The sequence below is a fragment of the Castor canadensis genome, chromosome 4 (assembly GCF_047511655.1).
Source record: "Castor canadensis chromosome 4, mCasCan1.hap1v2, whole genome shotgun sequence".
In the NCBI taxonomy this organism is placed as follows: Eukaryota; Metazoa; Chordata; class Mammalia; order Rodentia; family Castoridae; genus Castor; species Castor canadensis.
The window spans coordinates 23,524,037-23,543,024 of record NC_133389.1 but is presented as its reverse complement, the minus strand read 5'-3'; the positions used below and the strand labels follow the sequence as shown (position 1 = coordinate 23,543,024).

Genomic DNA, 18,988 nt, shown 5'->3' with positions numbered 1-18,988 from the left:
TTATTCATTATTTGTCTCCCAAAGAGATCAGTCAAATGCCTTATATACATTGATCCCACCATATATCTGTTTAGTATGATCTGAAAGAAAATTTTTATCCAATTTACCTAATTTCATTGTCCTTTGTATCTCATTTTCTCTAGCCACTAAGGTATTATATGACCTTGTCTTGAAGAGGCTATGACACTTCTACCTCATCCTTAGTATTTCTCAATCTTAAATAGCTTTTGCATCCCCTGAATGAAGTCCTGTTCTCACTTGAGGGGTAGACTTCTTCAAAGTCTTTTGACCACATAAGACTTCATCTTTCCCTCTAATGCCTATGGAATATTCTATTAGTACTTTACTTTCTCATTATTAGTTTGTCTTTTTCTTCAGTCATAACAGTGAGTGAAGAAAACCATGATTTAGAGTGTTTCCTTCATCCCAAGCATATATTTTGAATGAGTAATAACTAAATGAGTTAGATTCTCAACCTCTTAAGCTTCTTTTGGAAGGCAGTATTAAATAATAAAGAATACCAGCTTTGGGTTCATGGGTTTGCATTTAAAATCCTGCCTGCACCACTTACTGGCTACATGACTTCGAATTGCTTAAGTACTTCATAGATCAGTTAACATGATAGTTAAAGAGCACAACAGTTAAACTTAATTCATAAAGTCACAATGAGAATAGAAACATAACTCATGTAGAGTATGTGAACTATTGCCAGATCTGTAGTAGGTTTTAAAAAGTTGTTAACAAATATTAATAAAAATTCTTTTTAATTCTCCTGTTTAAAAGGTCGTATAGTGAGTGAATGATGTCAGTAATGCCACATTGTTTCAATCATGTGCTAACATTCCTAAATGAGAGATCAATTCTATGTCATTAGAGTTCTCTAAAATTACCAAAATAAATATAAAATGAGAATTTTATATTTATATTTATATTTCTTATTATAAAGTATATAAATAATATATTTTACACATTTGCAGTAGTGAATAACATATTTACAATGCTACAATTGATCCTCATTATTGCTGATGCTTACCTACTAAAACTTAATGGTAACCCCAAAAAATTACTAATGGTCGTTTGTGGTCTTGGGCAGAGCAGTGAAAGTGTGAGTGGCCAGAGGGACATCTCCCAGCTGGGGTGGAATAAGAAGTCCTGCCTTCTTGTTTCAAATTGCATGCTGAGGAGGCATTGATGGCATAGCGGTGAGCCCAGCTGCCTCCAATTCTCATACTGACTATGAACGTCCTTTCTTAAGTCTATTTCATGGCATGTTTTTTTGCATTTTTGTGTTTTTATTGGTGATTTTGCTGTTTAAAATGCCTCTTGAGTGTAATGCTGAATTGCTATTCAGTGTTCTTAAGTGCAGAAAGGAAGTATTGTGCCTTACAGAGAGAATGTTTGCATTAAATAAGTTTTGCTCAGTTATTAAAATTCAATGTTAATGAGTAGACAGCAATATTAAATAAAGTATCTTAAAAACATGCAGAAAAGAAGTTTCTACACAGCCAAGTTGACAAAAAATGTAATCAGAGGATGGAAGGATAAATTTATATTTTCCCTAGGAGAAATATTATAATATTCACAGCATCAATGTTGGGAGCACATTTATATAATATAATTACTAGGAATAATAAGAATCTACTGTAGTTGACTCACTTTAACATTGTCAAAGTTCTTAGCAAGTAACTGTGAGTTTGTCTCATTTTATCTCCTTTTATAAAAGAAGTTGATTATAAATATAGCACTATCTATTTTGTAGTAGATCTGGAAAAAGAATCTTGGACTTGTTTCTCTCTGGAGAGAACTGTCTTGTCTTGGCAACTCTGCCACATGACTGAGATGAAGTCAAAAAGGCTCTGGGCTGATGGCCCATGCTCTGAGAATTCTGCTCCTTGATATTGGGTCTGACTTCTTTCTCACAGCCCACCATTTATTTCTACAACCTCAAAACAAAAATTTCATGTGTTTATTTCAACAATTAATTTTAATTCAATGTGCATTACATGCAGATTCTTTTTAAAAAGTTACATAGCACCAACAGACATAATAAAACTGAACAAGGCCCCTTCTTTCTCTCCTCTAGCTGTGTTCCATTCCTTAAAAACATTTTTAGCTTTTCTTTCTTTTTTTAGCATTTTCCTTTGTGCTATTTAATGCACTTTTGCAAATATTTCTCAGTTTATCAATTTTAGTTTTAGTGGAAACACAATTCTCGTATCATTTCTCTTCTCTGATCTTCTTTTTCTCTTTCCCCTACTTTTCCTTCTCATCTTCTTCTTTTCTTTGGTTGAAGTGTAAGTAAAATACAGTGAAATTTACAAATTTTATGTGTTAAACCCCATGAATGTGTTAGTTTTGTAGGACCGCTGAAACAGCAGAAATTTATTTTCTTCAGTTCAGAAGGCTGCTAATCAAAGAGCAACCAGCCTGGTAGAAGAGTTTTTTTGAGCCTTCCTTCTTGGCTTATAGGTAGCCATCTTCTTCCAGTGTGTTCACATGATTTTCTTCCATCTGTTCCTGTGACTCAGTCACCTAGACTTTGAGGACACTACACATTGAACTGGAGCCCACCCTAATGATAGCACTGAACCTTGATGGTATCACTGAACTCTTTGAGCAGCCTATCTCCAAACACAATCACGTTCTGAGATACTGGGAGTTAGGACATGAATATAGGCCTCTAGAGGGGCACAGTTAAGTAAATAACAATGAATTTTGACAATTGTCTTCATCCAAGTAACAAACATGAAATATATTATACTTCAATCAGTCAGACCCCTCTGTTACTCTTCCTTATCCTTTTCCTCCTACCCTGTATTGCTCAATAGTTTTCAGTGTGTTTCATTGTATCTTCACTATCTTTTTTTCTTCCATCTTTTCAGCCTAGTAAATCTTGCTTACCTCCCTGTTCTCATTTGTGTCTGATATCCAAATCTGTGGCCTCTGTCTTCAGTATCTTTAAAGCATAAAGCTCCAAGCCACTTCAAATTCAATGAGGGTTAGTTAGTAGACTGGTTTACTAGCTGTTAGTAGGCGCCTGGACTTTACCTCATTTTCATGACTTTTACTTTATCCCCTTTCAGCACCATGCTTCAGTCCTACCTTCCAAGTTATGTAGGAAGGAACAATTCTCAGAGTTCCCTGAATCTTATTGTAGGAATTGCTTTGCTTTTCGTTAACATTTCTTAGAAGTATTTAGGTTTGAGCTGAGAAAAGGAAGACTTCAGTCACCACATTTCCATCCAATTTACACCTTCTTGCTGATACCTCTTATCCAATGTACTCTTATTCTCTGACTTTTAGTCATTTAATACCATTTAGAATATCTTACTGTCATTTAGTGGTGCTTACAAAGAAGAGATGACAATGCATATAATCAATCAAATGAAGTGTATGTATTTATTAAAAGAAGACAAATGTAAAAGCTGTTAGAGTGTAAGAAGGTATGTAGTTTGATTCTGGGAGGCCATCCATAATATTTCTTGCCTTTCTGCCTTATTCACACTTGTGTTTGGGTCACTTCTTTGACCTTATTTTGTTATCCTTTTTTTGTCCAGTGTCTTAATTTACATTTATTATTTTACAGAGTATCAAAGTAAGCTGGCTTCCTCCTCCATCGGGAACACAAAATGGATTTATTACTGGCTATAAAATTCGACACAGAAAGACAACCCGCAGGGGTGAGATGGAAACACTGGAGCCAAACAACCTCTGGTACCTGTTCACAGGTCAGCGTTCACATGGTGCAGTCTGGCAAGGTTTTGATGAATTAAATGCTTTAAGAATAAAATATACTCTTACTTCAAAGGAACATTGATTTTGTTTTTTCTTGGCAGGTGACATTTATTGGCCTGATCAAGAATAACCTTTATGTTTTTAACTTTATATCCTGTATAATGCTTTCACTACATATTTTGCTTCTGGGCCTTCATATGCATAAATGTATCACAGAATATTTATATATATTACTTTTTCAATATTGCTGAGTCAACATTTCCTATTATCTAATAACTTTTAAATTTTTAACCAATAACTTTTAAAAGTCCTATATGTGATGTGGCTCCAAGTTTAACTTACTTTGTCTCTCCCCAACTTCTGGGGGCGGGGAGCAGGGAATGAGGAAAATGGTAAGTTGGTAAGCAAAGACAGTTCTAGTTCCAAAAATACATAAGTAAATCTGTTTTCATAACAGTATTGGTAGAATTCCTAGTAGATTACACTTCTTTTTGAATGCTCAGCCAAATTTTCATGAAGACAATGTGGTTTTTATTTTATAAAATTAATAATCATATATTTCCTTAAACTTGGAACTCTTAATACCTCTCTTTCCAAGTTCCTAGGAAACATACTGAGGCAAGGACTTCAAGGTCATGCCTGTGAAAGTGTGACCTCAAGAAATCAAGAGTGAGTGAACAAGGAAAGTGAGTAAAGGAAGAGAAGAAATCAGAAAATGGTGAATTGGGGTGGCCACAATTTTGGAACAAATACATGTCTCGTGGAGTATTTCTTGAGAGGACACAGAAACTAATATATCTTACAATCTATGACTGAGTAGAAAATGTGAACAATTTCTCTTGTTTATCATTGGCCAAAGTCTACCAACATTTGGTTGACTACTGTGTATACCTCCAGCAGACCACTGGTAACCAGATCTTCTGGTGAGTGTGTGAACGTAAAGGTCACCCCTTGAGTATCAGCAGTTTATATGATGGTCACTTGATCTAAGATAGCAGCAAGGATCAGAGCTTTACCATGAAATGGTAAAATTCCTAGACTCTAGGAAATTCCTAAGCTATTGCTAGAGCCTGGGGAAGCAAATTATACAGTAATGACTCATGACAGTGACTGAAAGGTGACAAAATTGGTGATAACACATAAATTGAGCCCATAATAATGTACAGACTACAAAGGATATAACTTACATTAGATGAATAAACTATCACTGCAAAAGAGGAAACAAAAGCAAGAAACTTTTTCATTTATCCTTTTTCTATCCACCAGGTATTCAATAGATTTTTTTTTAAATCGTAACACACACACACACACACACACACACACACACACACTTTATAAGTCTCTTGTTTAGCCTATAATCTGAGACCTCGTATTAGTCTTGATTTTTTTCTCAAGTTTTTTTGTCAATATAATTTTAACATGGTGATAAGAGTGTTTCCAAGCTAAATCACAGAAAATCACAAACCCTGTTTTTAATCTGGACAAGATCTCCTAAGCAGGGATTGTTGAATCTAAGAGGAAGTTAAGTTATCATACTATTTTAAAAGATTTTAAAAAGCCATGCTCTTATTTTTTATTTCTTTTCTTCTGATGAAATCATGAGAAGAGGTTAAAAATAACTGAAGTTAAAGTGAGGCATGTACTCATCAGGATACCTAGTAGTGCATGTAGTTTACCTTCATTGAAATCACCAACATTGAAAAATCTAGCTGAGAATGGTAGTATAATTCCTAGGATTTAATATTAGACTATATGAGACCTTAAGGATATTTTAATACATATCTTTCCTTTTTTCCAGAGAGATCTGAAGATTTGAAACTATTTTTTCATTATTTTACCTTTTTAAATGAAAAAGTATTAAAAATGTAAAATAAACTTTGTTTATAAAATAAGTAAAGGATAAGCATTACAACAGAAATCTAAGGGCTCTATATTCAATTCACAGAACAATAAATGGCCATAATAAAATGGATCATAATAAAAGGTTCAATTTCTTTGGTAAATAGAGAAATGCAAGTTAAAATGAGTTAGCATTTTCCTTTCATTAAAATAATGAAAATAAAAATGAATGATGATACCCTATTCTTAAAAGCATATAAGAAATGCAAACTCTCACATACTGTTTTGGGACAGAAAATTTCTGTAATCTTTCTGGAAATGTATATGTTGTATACAGATTTATATTAATGTATGTGTTGTGTGTATATCTTTTTTCATAAAGATCTAACTGTTTTCCAACATCTAGGATTTATCCTAAGGAACAATCATATTTTTGCAATATTTTAAACTAAAATTGTGTTTGTTGCAGCATTTTCATAGTAAATAATTTTTAAAAACCTAAATATCTACCAATTTACAGTTACTTAAAGTAGACATAATATCATCGCATATCGTATTTCTATTGAAAATGATGCAGTATAAAGATATCAAACCACAAATTGAATATTTAAACATATTGCTAACTGATAACTCAGTTTTTGGTCAGTATTTCTACACAAATCTACATTTTAATTAAAAAAATTTGTCTAAAATTGTTAACAACAATATATATTCTAAAATGTTGAGGGCCAGGATTGCTTACTCTTGGTAACAGTAGAATATGCAACTGGGTATGTACAATAAAAAGTAAATTAAAAAATCAAGACTCTGGACAACTAAGAAATGAGCAATCTTAAAATAAATAAAGATTAGTAGCCTTTGGCCAATAGAATTTGATTGCATCATTGCTTGGTATTTATGACTTAGTTTCATAAATGGAATTTAGCTCATTCAGCTCAGTATTATAAAATTAATAACCTCACTCTCAAAATATCCAAACTTTTAGGACTTTCCCTCTATAGGAGTTAAAGTCATTGAGGGAGCAAGAGAAAGAGGAAGAAGGAAAGTAAGAGAAAGAGAGAGACAGAAAGAGAGAACAAGTGTTAGCTTTTCACTGTCAAAGACTTTTTATTCACCACTAAGTCAGCATTTTAAAAATGCCTAAAAAAATTGATGGTTTAAAACAATGGAAATTTATGGTCACAGTACAAGAGACCAGAATGGCAGCTCTAGGGAAGAAGCTCTGGTGGTTGCCAACAGTCCTTAGCACTACTTGACTTGTAGATGCTTTGCTACAATCTCTGCCTACATCTTTGTCTCACTTTCCTTCTTTGTGTCTTTGATTCCTTTCCTCTTCCAATAAGGACATAAAATACAAGACCCACCCAAATCTAAAGTGATTTCATCTTGAGATTTTTAACTAATTGTATCCATACAGACCTTATTTCCAAGTGAGGTCATAGTCTGATGTTCTAATTATGCATGAATTTTAGGAAGACACTATTCTCTCATTACAGATTCATTTCATTATTTTTCCTCTCAAGGACAATCATTTTGAATTGTATCCTCTAATAAAATTTACTCATTCAAAAATAAATAATTCATCTCTACATTTTTATTCACCTAAAATATGTGTGACAATTAGAGCTTTTAATCAGGATAGGTAGCCCATCACTACTCTAGCTAAATACCATTCCAGGCAAAAGCAAAGAAATTGGAGTAGCTCATAAATACCCAGCCACATTTCTATAGAAATCTGAATCCCAAACTTGAATCTTTTATTCACACTTTTACTTCTTTGTTTCAAGAGTTATAAAAATTCATTTGGGAATGAAAACAATCCAAGCAGTGACATTTGTAAATATAACTGATATTTATTGTAAGAAATCACATATACTCCCTTTTAATTTGAACTAAAGTGATAAGAAGAGTTAGTGCATAGTGCAATACCCTTAAAATTCTACAACTATGCCTGGAGAAGTCTCTTCCTTTTTCACCCCTGTCTTGTGACTTAGACTCAGAAACACGTGCTATGTTTCTAGACATCTTGGGAATGTTTTCAAGAGCATGAGAAGCATGGAATTACTATGCACTGGAAGATTGTCTGTGGTTTAGACTTATCCCCAGGTCATATCTAGTAACTGATATACTTTGCTGTAAGTAGAAGTAATTGATTTTCCATATAAATCTGCAGTGTTGTAAAATGTATGGGATTTGACTTTATGTTTTCAATGCCTGTAAGATGCATGGATATATTGATTTGGCTGTTAGAAAATTGGAAATGCCCGAATGCTTGCTTTGTATGATATAAATAGTCAAATGTAGAGAATCAAACTTTTTTTTTAATAATATCCTCTATTTGTTAGACAGGTGGTTTTTGCTGTGTATATTTTTTACTAGGATAATGAGACATCTGCAATAACAAAGTAATTCAGAGCTATAACAAGGATTTTAAATCTCTGTTTTCTGTTTTATTGTTGGAACCCATATCAATTAAATTTTAAAGTTTGTTTTTTAAAATGACTGAGTGCTTTTTAGAAAACATTGTTTGGAATTGAATTTAAGAGTGTTTTCATATTTCATGGCCAATAAAGGATAAATGTAATGATAAATATGCATTGATATTTTATGGGCTGAAAAATTGAAACAATAGGATTGCAATTTTATAACAAGGTTAGCATTAAGGAAGTTATACATAGAATAATATACTATCTTTTGCCATATGATCTAAGAACTTAGAAATAAAACAAAAAATTATAGAGCTTGAAGGCTCTTAGTATTAAGGATATAAGTGAACAGAGATAATTTGTTTTCAACACAGAATTTTTATTACTGAGAAAACCATTGCTAGCTATACAATACAGTCTTTAGAATAAGCTGTATGTAGAAACATCTAGGCATCACATACACACACACATCTAAACACACAGCACTGATTTATTTAACAATAGACTCATAACAAATAGCAGGAATTATCTTGTGCATCTCACCCAAACCCCTTCTTTTACAAAAGAGATAATTGAGGTCTGAAGAAATCTCTACTAAGAGGATAGTCACAAATGAATGGCAGGTGCACCATTTTCTAGTTATATACTCCTGCACTATATCATGTTCCCATTGTTAATTTACTGTGGAGTAACAACTTTTGTTCATGATTCTTTAAAAGATTATTGATGTTGCAAATAATATTTAACATTTACAAAAATAACAACCATGACTTTATGTACTGAAATTTGACATTAACCACTATGTTAAAAGTCTTGTATATGTTTTTAAATTTAATCTTAACAATAATTTATATTTGTGTATCCCCATTTTATTGAGGAGAAAACCGAGACAAACAGGGAGAGTCAGTAAGGTTTACGAGTTCACATAGCTAGCAAGTGATGGAATACAATCCAAACCTAATTCTACACAAAATGCTGTTAACTTTTAAATTTTAGGTAAAGTGTTGCTGACCATAGGAAATGTGTGATTGAATGAAGGTTTAAAGGGATACTGGAAGAGATATCTGTTGTATAATCAGAAGTTAAGATGCCCTTTGCAGCTAAAGGAGATGAATAACTCTACAAAAGATAAAATCAAAGCTTTCTGGACACATCTATTTTTAAAATATTGTGTAATATCTTTATTATCATAATTCAGGAAACACATACAAAATACCTACTTCTAGGAATATGCACACAGAAATACAGATGGGCTTTCCTTTATCTCCAGTGAATGAATGGATGAATGAATGAAGCATTTAACGATATTTTAATATCAGCTGAGCTGGATCTTCTCTCCTCCCCCCAAGAAAAATGTTTGATCATTGTGATTATTGGTATAACTCTTGAGTATGCTTCCTCTTTATAACAAGGTAACATTTTTTTCTAAGAAAGAGATCAACTTAACTTTTTTTAAAACTGAAGTTTAGGTGTTATTGATCTGTTACTTTAACCTGCTGACAGTAATAGTACCATTATTTGCATTCTATTTGCCTACAAATAATTTAGTTCTTGCTATAATCACTCTAAACGTAAATTCCTTGTATATTTACATTGTGCCTTCATTTGTTGCTGATATCTATCTTTGGTTCCAACCTAGACCAGTGGGCCTTTACTGCAGGATCTCTGGAGCCCAGCAGGAGCTGAGACAGAGATCAGATTCTGTATTCAAGGGCAGACCAGGTTCTAACTAAAACAACAGGACAGGACTTGCTTAATTTCTTAAATATAATCTCCTCATATCTAGAAAGGAAGTAACAATATATTCTGTGCCAAATCAGTATATTTGAAAATCAAATGATACAATGTTTTTGTTATCTTTACATCCATTCAATGTTTGACTTTATAACTTATTTTTATAAGAAATTTGTCAATTGATCTTTACAAGAACACTAAAAGATGGAAACTTATATTATTAGCTAATCAGGTCATATGTGCAGCACAGATTCTAAGAGTTTTCAGTGCATCTAAAACTTGCTCAGCCAAGCATCCCTCATGGAATTAAAACAGGAATATCTTCAAACTAGAATTCTGAAGATAATATCCAGATTACCTCCCTAAACAGCCAAATTTTCTTGTTCTATTTATCACTATCTTTACTTAGATATAGAAAAGAGATTAATTCTGGTGAAAAGGATTGATACAGAAGACACTGAATTTATAATCTAAAGACTTGGGTGAACTTATTCTAACAGAGGAATTTGATTTTTTTCAATCTACCTGAGTAAAGCTAGGACCATCTGTGTGTAATGTTATGTAAAGGAGACTTGGTATAATCTAAGAAAGAACTTTTCTAACAAGTGAAACTTGAAAATGGATCCCATACATCAAAGAATTCCTCATTGTAAAGGTATCTCTGCTTTATTTACATGGTGACATTGTTAGATGTTTAGCATTAAATGAGTCATTTTACGAGTCATTACTTAAGATTTCCTTTTCTAATAGCATTTTATATACATATTTAAATATTTTATGCCTAACTTAGTATTTCTAGGTATTTATAGTGAAAGAAATTCCATAGTTCTACTATAAAATACAAAATCAAGGTTCTTTTTGAAAATAAAGCATAATACTTCAAAGAAATTTAGCAGGATTTTCAGAGTAACCTTGGCCACTAATCTGTTTGGGTATTCAAACTTCATGGCAGATGTAGTAGAGAAGATTATATGAAAAGTTCCCCTACTGTACATGGTTGGAAGGGATATTGCAACAAACAGCTTGGGCTGGCCAAGTGAGATGCCACTGGGGAGAGATTCATAAAAATGTAGTCTCTAGACTGCTTCCTATCATTAACTTCAAGCAATTACAGGCTATGTTTTACTCAAAACTGAATTTAATGACTTGACAGATTCTGGACTCAAAATATATAAATAAAACTTTGGCAAAATGATTAGAAGAAATTTGCAATTCTAACTAAATTATATTAAAATTGATACTCTGTATGTAAAAATAATCACCTGATTCAAAATTAGGTGAATAAAAGAAAGATAATTTGGCAATCAAAAATATTTCCATTCATATGTCAAAATATTTCATGTGATAAAATGGTGTATTAGTCAAACTTAAATGTGGGAGGTCAAGTAAGAGGTTTGTTTTAATGAACGAGTTTAAATGATTATAACACAGGCTGGATCTCTCAAGTTGAAGTTGATACCGACAAGTAGAAATTCTGCTTCAGAGAAGCCTTCCTCTGATCTTAAGACCTTTTACCAATATGGAGCTGACCCATTGGGACAGTATCCATAATTTAAAACCAACTGCAAATAGACTTGAATGCCATCTGCAAACTACCTGCCCTTCATCCCCTTGATTAGTGTTTAAATATCCTGGGTAATATAGCCTGGCCAAGTTGTCACATAAAACTGATCATCACAGATATCCTTTCACTTCAGTTGTTAGAGACAATGTCATAGTACTGGTGACATTGTCTATCAATTGTGAATAAAAATGAAGTTAAATTTCTACCTAACATAAATAGCATGTTCCTTCTTGATGAATCAAAATTCTATTACAAACAAGACCACTGTGAAAGATATAAGCTGCAATGATTAGGTAAGCACTTCTTCTAGGAGTTTTCTTTATTAATTTTTTAATTTCCCAAAAGAGCTCTGTAATCCCTCTGCCTCAGTCATCAACAACTGTGCCAATGAAAGAGTAAAAAAAATGTTAATATCAACTCAAAGTCATGTTAACAAACTGAAGTGAGTATAAGACTACTTCAGGGATCACAAAAGCCTTATGTTCAAAAGTGTCTCTTTGTGATTTTGATGATGTTGAATGCTGTATTTATCCTACATTTCCTTTGTGTTAAGTACTGTTCTCCCCAATCAGTTTTACTGGATTTTTCAGGGGTGATTTTTGTGAACTTTTATGTACCAGGCATTCTAGTGAACCCTATTAACATAAAATTAAAACACCAGTGACCAAAAAAAGCATGCCACTTACATTCTCAGTACATGGAATTTAGAGTTTATTTTATAAAATCAGAAACTATTTTAGAAAACAGAATTTCTCTTTATACAGAATATTTGTGTAGATAAATTTAACAAGTATTTTTCTCTAATAGTATTAATTACTAGAGACAGCTTTATTTTGGCATTATTAAGTCCTTTATAGCCATCACCTAAAACATCCTCTCCTATTAGTGGTGAGTCAGAATCTCCCATATTACAACGTGCTCATCTTCCTATAGAAAAATCTATAGCTATATAATTTGTTTCATAATATAAGCATATTTCTCCAATAATTAGTTATATACATATATATATATATATATATATATATATATATATATATATAGAGAGAGAGAGAGAGAGAGAGAGAGAGAGAACCCAGTATTTATGCTTATTTTATATTAATGGAAAGAAGACAGAAAAATAGGAAAAAACTACATTTTTATCTTTACCAGAATTGTTCAGATCACTGAGATTTAAGGACGTGGCAATTTTAACTGAGTTTTCAGTGTCTTAAAAGTGTCACACTGGTCTTTTAACAAGTATTCTAGTTCATTTACTGCTGCTGTAACAGGACTACACAGACTGTAGTTTGTAAACAATAGCGGCTTATCTGACTCATGGTTCTGAAGGTTGAGAAATCTGAGTATGGTGACAGCGTCTGGCAAGGATAATCCCAGGACAGAAGGTGGAAGTACAAACAAGTGCACAAGATAGAGAAAACATGGGAACAGTTTTATCTTTTTAAATAGGGACTCATTCTTGCAATAATTAACCCACTGCCATGATAACAGCATTAGTCTGTTTATGAGGGCAAGACCCTCACGGTCTAATCATGTCTTAAAAGGTCGCCTTTATATTACAATAGCAACTAAAGTGTTGGGGGAGACACACATGCCACAGGAATAAATTTCATTTATTTTATAATAATTTGCCATGCTAATTGGCTGCTATGAGATTTAAGTAACAGAAAAGTTATTTACATCATAATTTAGACTTATTAGATCAATGATGCATGGGACCTCTTTTGTCTACTTGTAGTTTTTCTGCTCTCTACAATACTCCTTAATGCTATCAATGTGTATAATATACCATGTCTAAATTATCATAGAGATCAACTTCATTCATCTGTAATGTGGAAACTGATGCAAAAGAACATATGCTGGAAAGATGGTTTCAAGAAATGAAAGCCCTGCTATTTTCTGGTGACGAGCAGGGGCTTTGGATTCTTCTTTCTTGGGCCAAAGTAAACATAATCACTGACCTTGAATGAATGATGCAAACATAAATTTTTATACTGACTACTTCTGATTTATAGGCAGGGCTCCTCTGAAGAGTGAGGAAAAATGACTCTTGCTATTTTTGATTATTTCTTCATCGTTCATATTTTATACTCTGCATCTGCCCTGAGGCTATTTTCAGTGGTACATTTTTATAAACTGGAAGAAATACATGAAAATATATGAGCACAGTTTGATTTCATACTGTGATACTTCTGCTCTTTTAGTCAAAATAGCAATAATTACCACAATAATCACAAGCAATGTAAAGCATATCATATTATTTAATAATAAAGTTTTTCTAAAACTTTTGAAACCCAATTGGAAAATCTTGTTCAATAACTTTTTTCTGGTGAAAAATTCTTTCATAGGACTGGAGAAGGGAAGTCAGTACAGTTTCCAAGTGTCAGCCATGACTGTCAATGGCACTGGACCACCTTCCAACTGGTACACAGCAGAGACTCCAGAGAACGATCTAGATGGTAAGACCATTCTCCTATCTCACTGCGATTTCTTTTTTCTTTGTTACCTCAGTTTCAATGGTCATTTATTTTTCCCATTTCTTCAGACACAAAACAAAACAAAACAAAGAACCATTCATAAATACAGAGTAATCAACAATGCTATGTCAATAGTTGCTACTCTGCCACTATGGTATTGTGCCTTAATTGCCACCCTAAAATAAGTTACTTTTTTCACCATAATATGAAATATAGTATTTTTCTATTTCTTTGTTTTAAATATCCATAACCACTTTCTTGAAAAGAACTGCTGTATTTTCTGACAGTAATCATGAAATAGATTGCTTATGTTTTCTGGCTTCTTTATGATGGTTCTGCAAAATATCAGTACGTATTTTCACTTGCTTTTGGTATCAGTATTCATATTTTATACTATGATTTTTTGAAATAAAGGACAACCTACTTAATTTGTTTAACCAATTGTTATCTTAAGAAATTCATGGGTGAGATTTTAAGATTCATATAAAATCCATATATTGAAAAATTAAATATGAGCAGAATCTTCAAATCAGTGATGAGATATCACCTTTCAAATGAGAACACCATGCATAAATAAAAATAAAATAAAATTCAAGAGAAATGAGTAAATGTAGCAACAGGAAGAAAAGTCTAACTGATAAAATAGATGTACCATATGAAATTTGTCTTATAAAAGAGGTAGAGATACATGAAAATGAGAGGCACTTGAAAAGGAAGTAAGTTATGATCAGTGTACTTAAAGATAGGAGATTAAAATTTGGCCAAAGAAAAAGGAGACTATAAAAAAGCCCACTCTGTGTTGAAAACATAATAGCACAAAATGGCTGCCTAAATACTGAACATTGAGAATCACTTATTTCTTAATTTATGGACCTGAAATTATTGAAGTAGAAATGGGAGGTAAAGATTCTCTACCCATTCCCTTTGATCATACCATTCTATCTCTTCTTCCCTTCCCTTCTCATTCTTGTCTTAATTCATCCATGATCATTTCTCAAGTGATCTTTCTTGAACTCCTTTTTATTACCCTCCTTCTCCATCTTTCCAACCTTATTTTTTTTAAATAACACCATTGATACTTAGATTTTAGTAGAATCATAAATCTGGTTTTGTTAAAATAATTATGATGTCAGTAAAACAATGAACAGATGCTATTTCCACAATAGTGATAATCATTGCAATGTGGCAGTGCCTCAATTCAAAGAATAGTTATAGAAGACTTGCCAAGCATTGAGCACTATGCTTATCTCTGGAGATTCAATAATAAAGAAGAAAGGCGTAATCTTTTCTTCATGAAACTTAGGGTATACAAAAACATTTTAGGTGAAATCACAGGAAAAAGAGATTATTGTAGTGTAAATATAGTTCAATAATTTTAATATCCAACATAGGATGTATGAATGTATGGGTGGATAGATAGAGATAGATGACAGATGTATTGATAGATAAATAATAGATAAATAGGTGGATAGATAGATAGATGTAAATAAGACAGACAAATGGAATATTTGCATTAATACTGATACTTGAAGACAAGTGAGAATTAGCTATGGAAAAGTGTGTGTTACAAATGCAGGAGGGAAGTTAGAGTAAGATAATTCCAAATTTGCCATCAGACAATGGCACTGTTAGGAGCTACAAAAAGACAACCAAGGTTGAAACACAGAGATGGCATGTGATGAGATTTGTACACAAGCATGTTTTAAACTGGCAAGACCAAATTTGGACCAGAGTTTGAACATCATCTTAAGAATATCTTTTGCCAGGCACTAATAGCTCATACCTATAATCCTCATTACTCCAGAAGCAGAGGTAAGGAGGATCGTGGTTCCAAGCCAACCCTAGCAAATAGTTCATGAGACCCTATCTCAAAAAAACTCACCCCAAAAAAGCACTGGTAGAGTGGCTCAAGGTATAAGCCGTGAACTCAAACCCCAGTACCACAAAAAAAGAATGTCTTCAAATCAACTACTTGTTTATCCACTAATTTAGAAAATTAAATTAAAATTGCATTTTGAAGAAATTAATCTAAAGAACAAAAAATGCATTAGAAGTAGACAAACATAGGCAACCTAGTTAGGACAATACTAAAGGTAATACTGGAGTTTGCAGAAAAATAACTTGAAATGGCTGAGATGTTAATTTGTTATATAATTTATGCCAAAGCCCATTTCACAAAATTCATATCATTCACCAATAGATCATATAACATTCATACATATATTTATTTAATCAAAGTATCCCTTGTTAAAAATCTACTTTATCCTCTCATTTACCGTGATGGAGTATGTATTATTAGCTTTACTTTCAAGAAGAGTAACTTAAGCTAAAAATAGGTCACTGACATGCTCAAGTTAACTAGGAACCACGAAGCTGGACGTCAAGACTAGGTTGTGAGAATTCAGGTCCAGTGTGGGTGATGAGAACGAAGCTCTCACTAATCCCACAGCAATGACTTGGTGAATGTAGCCAGTGATTCAAGGCAAAAGATTCTAGGAAATGAGGTCATGTCATTTACCCAAATCTTAGGAGCTATAGCTCTTACTGGAAGGAATGAAAATAAATGGAACAGAGGTGATGGAGGTCCTATAAAATATCCAGAGAGAATGAGATTCAGTACTTGACTTGTGTTCTTTCTCCTGACTCTGAATGAGTCACAATCTAAGTAGAACCAAAATATAAAATCACAGCTTCTTAAATAGTACAAAACTTCCTTTTAACTCAGGTTTTCATATCCATGCCTTCTGTGAATTCCAATTCTAAAACCTATTTTAATCAAGAATTTGTGTGTTGTGCTCGTAAGCGGTGTAATTATAAATGCTTAATTGGATGTATTTGAACTTTTCAGTGATGATCTTGCTTTAAGAACACCTCTCTTCTACATGCAGCATTCCTCTTCACTTTTTCCTTATTTGAGTATTGATCAGTTATTAGGAAATATAATTTATAGTATGCTGAGTCATGAAGAGTACAAACTCGAAAATAAAAACAGCACTATTGATACATAAACAGATCATGGCTGCACTGATTGGAAAATCTTTCAAACAAGTAGTCTGTGACCTAGAAATTTGAGGGAAAAGGGGTTTTTGACAAACAGGATTATAAGGAAGAGTATGGAATACCATATAGACATTCTTGAAAAAGCATGCCTTTAGGAATATTTTTTCTACTACTATTAGTTCAGAACACAACTTCACCTTATCTGTTACCAGTCTAATATTATAACACTTTTCAACTTATGCATCTTTTCTCATTTTTTTACATCTTTATTAGGATAATTACTAAAACAATTCTTTTCCCTTCTCACTGTAAACACAATAGCAACCTGAAAATAAAAGGTAAATGAAAAAGGAAGTTAGTGAAGTTGATATTTCTTGCATGTAATATTGTTATAGATCATGATTTCGATTGCTCATGTTTAAGCATAATGCAAACTAAAACCCCTTTAAGACCATTTAAATCTGTAAAAATAAAGAATGGAGCTTTCGGTTGCTCTATAAGAAATTAATAGGATTGTTTCTAAAGCCCTCACATTTTATTGACCTATGATCACTTTCTACTAAGATACTTCCTTAAAGTGGTTGTTATTCTTCCTTCCTTCTGGTTTGCTGCTCTTGACTGCATCAGTCAAATATTAACAAGTATAATGTTTGGTAGGAATTAATGTATGGATGAATGGATTAGAATCTTGATTGTGGTCATAAGTGGCTCCAGAAGACTATTCAGCATATATAGATATGGATATATATGTATGTATGTCTATACATATGTGTATATACATATACATATATGCATACATAAACATGTATATACATATTATTTACACATAGGTGTGTGTGTATATACATACTTTAATATATATTTAAATGAAGAATGTTTTCTTTAACAGTTCATCTCATTTTAAGTTATTCAAACAAATGCTTAAATCATAAAATGATATATAAAGTACTTCCACTAAAGCTTTCAATGCTAATGTTAGGACGATTTGAATCCTAAGTATCCAAGTCAGAAATTTACACAAAAAATTGCTTTGATTTTCCTCAAAGCACGGATAAGGAGGTCTCATTTTGTAAATCTCATGAAATGGAAGTCATTCTTTTGCTATAGCCAAAGAAATCTAGCTGTGTTGGAAAGAAACTGGGACATAAACACTGCTTAGATACATTGTATTACTTAACTGCCCATGCCACCCAGTCTTCTGATGAACCCCAAAAATGGTCTACTTATAACTGTAACTCTGACACCTAAAAATCAGCTAGACAGAAGTAGTACTATGTGCAGATTGTTAAAGGCAACTCCCTTTCACCTCTAACTTCTGAGTTCTCTTTGCTTTCTCTGCTTGTTATAAACATCTTGAAGATGAACCGTGACTTGGAGAAACACCCCAATTCCTTATGGGTTGCCCTTTTAATTAGGATGTTTTGTTAAAGTAATTATAAAGCCAAACCACACTGTTTGCTCAGGGTTCCCTGGAAAGCACATTGCTATTACTAACAGCTGGGAAGTTTTAAAATATTTATATTGTACCTCAAAATTTCAGCTTGAAAATATCCAAGATCATTAGAATTCCCCAAGGTTCTTAGGTAAATGTCTTGCATAAAGAAATGAGAGAGTTTGTGATGAAGTTCAGGAAGTATACTCCAGGAAATTCAGCCAAGGGATCTGTTTGTGCTGCCTGTTTTTGAAGTGCACAGGTGGAAATCGCTACACAGAATCAGTGGCCGTGCGCTAAGGACGGTGAGCACTCTAGAAGCTTGCTCCTGAGAGCTTTGAGAAGAAAAATAGCCCCGCGGAAACTTTAATTTAAGCTCACTGAGACTGATGGTGAACTTCATCCAGAAATATAAAATAATAATAAATTTGTGTTGTCTCAAGGAACTAAGTTTATGATAATTTAAGCCACTGCATATGGCAGTGATAGGAAACTAGTAAAGTTGTTAAAAGAAAAAAAATAACATTACTTTTGTCGTTAACAAAGATAAGTACACTTGTACCAAATAACAGTTTTCATAACATAAGATAAAGTGTTTTATTTTAGTTTTATATTTGCATCACTTTGAGGCCAAAAGGTAGAAAAATGATATTCACCTGCTTTATTAACCTCCCATATACCCTCTTCCTGCCCACTTTTCATCTTCCACATCGCAAACAGTCCTTTTTAAATTTTCATTTCCTTTTACCCCTGTATATTCCAAAATATACACGATAGTTGTCTT

The 18,988-nt window shown here is 32.8% G+C and overlaps 1 protein-coding gene across 2 annotated transcripts in view; it reads left to right on the top strand.

Moving 5' to 3' along the window:
* Dcc (DCC netrin 1 receptor) overlaps positions 1 to 18,988 on the top strand; it is a 1,132,969-nt gene that overhangs the window by 920,930 nt on the left and 193,051 nt on the right. For both annotated transcript variants that reach the window (XM_074069811.1, XM_074069810.1), the window contains exons 13-14: positions 3,587 to 3,728; positions 13,644 to 13,754. In XM_074069811.1, coding sequence (XP_073925912.1) covers positions 3,587 to 3,728; positions 13,644 to 13,754 — 253 coding nt within the window. The remainder of the gene's footprint in view (positions 1 to 3,586; positions 3,729 to 13,643; positions 13,755 to 18,988) is intronic.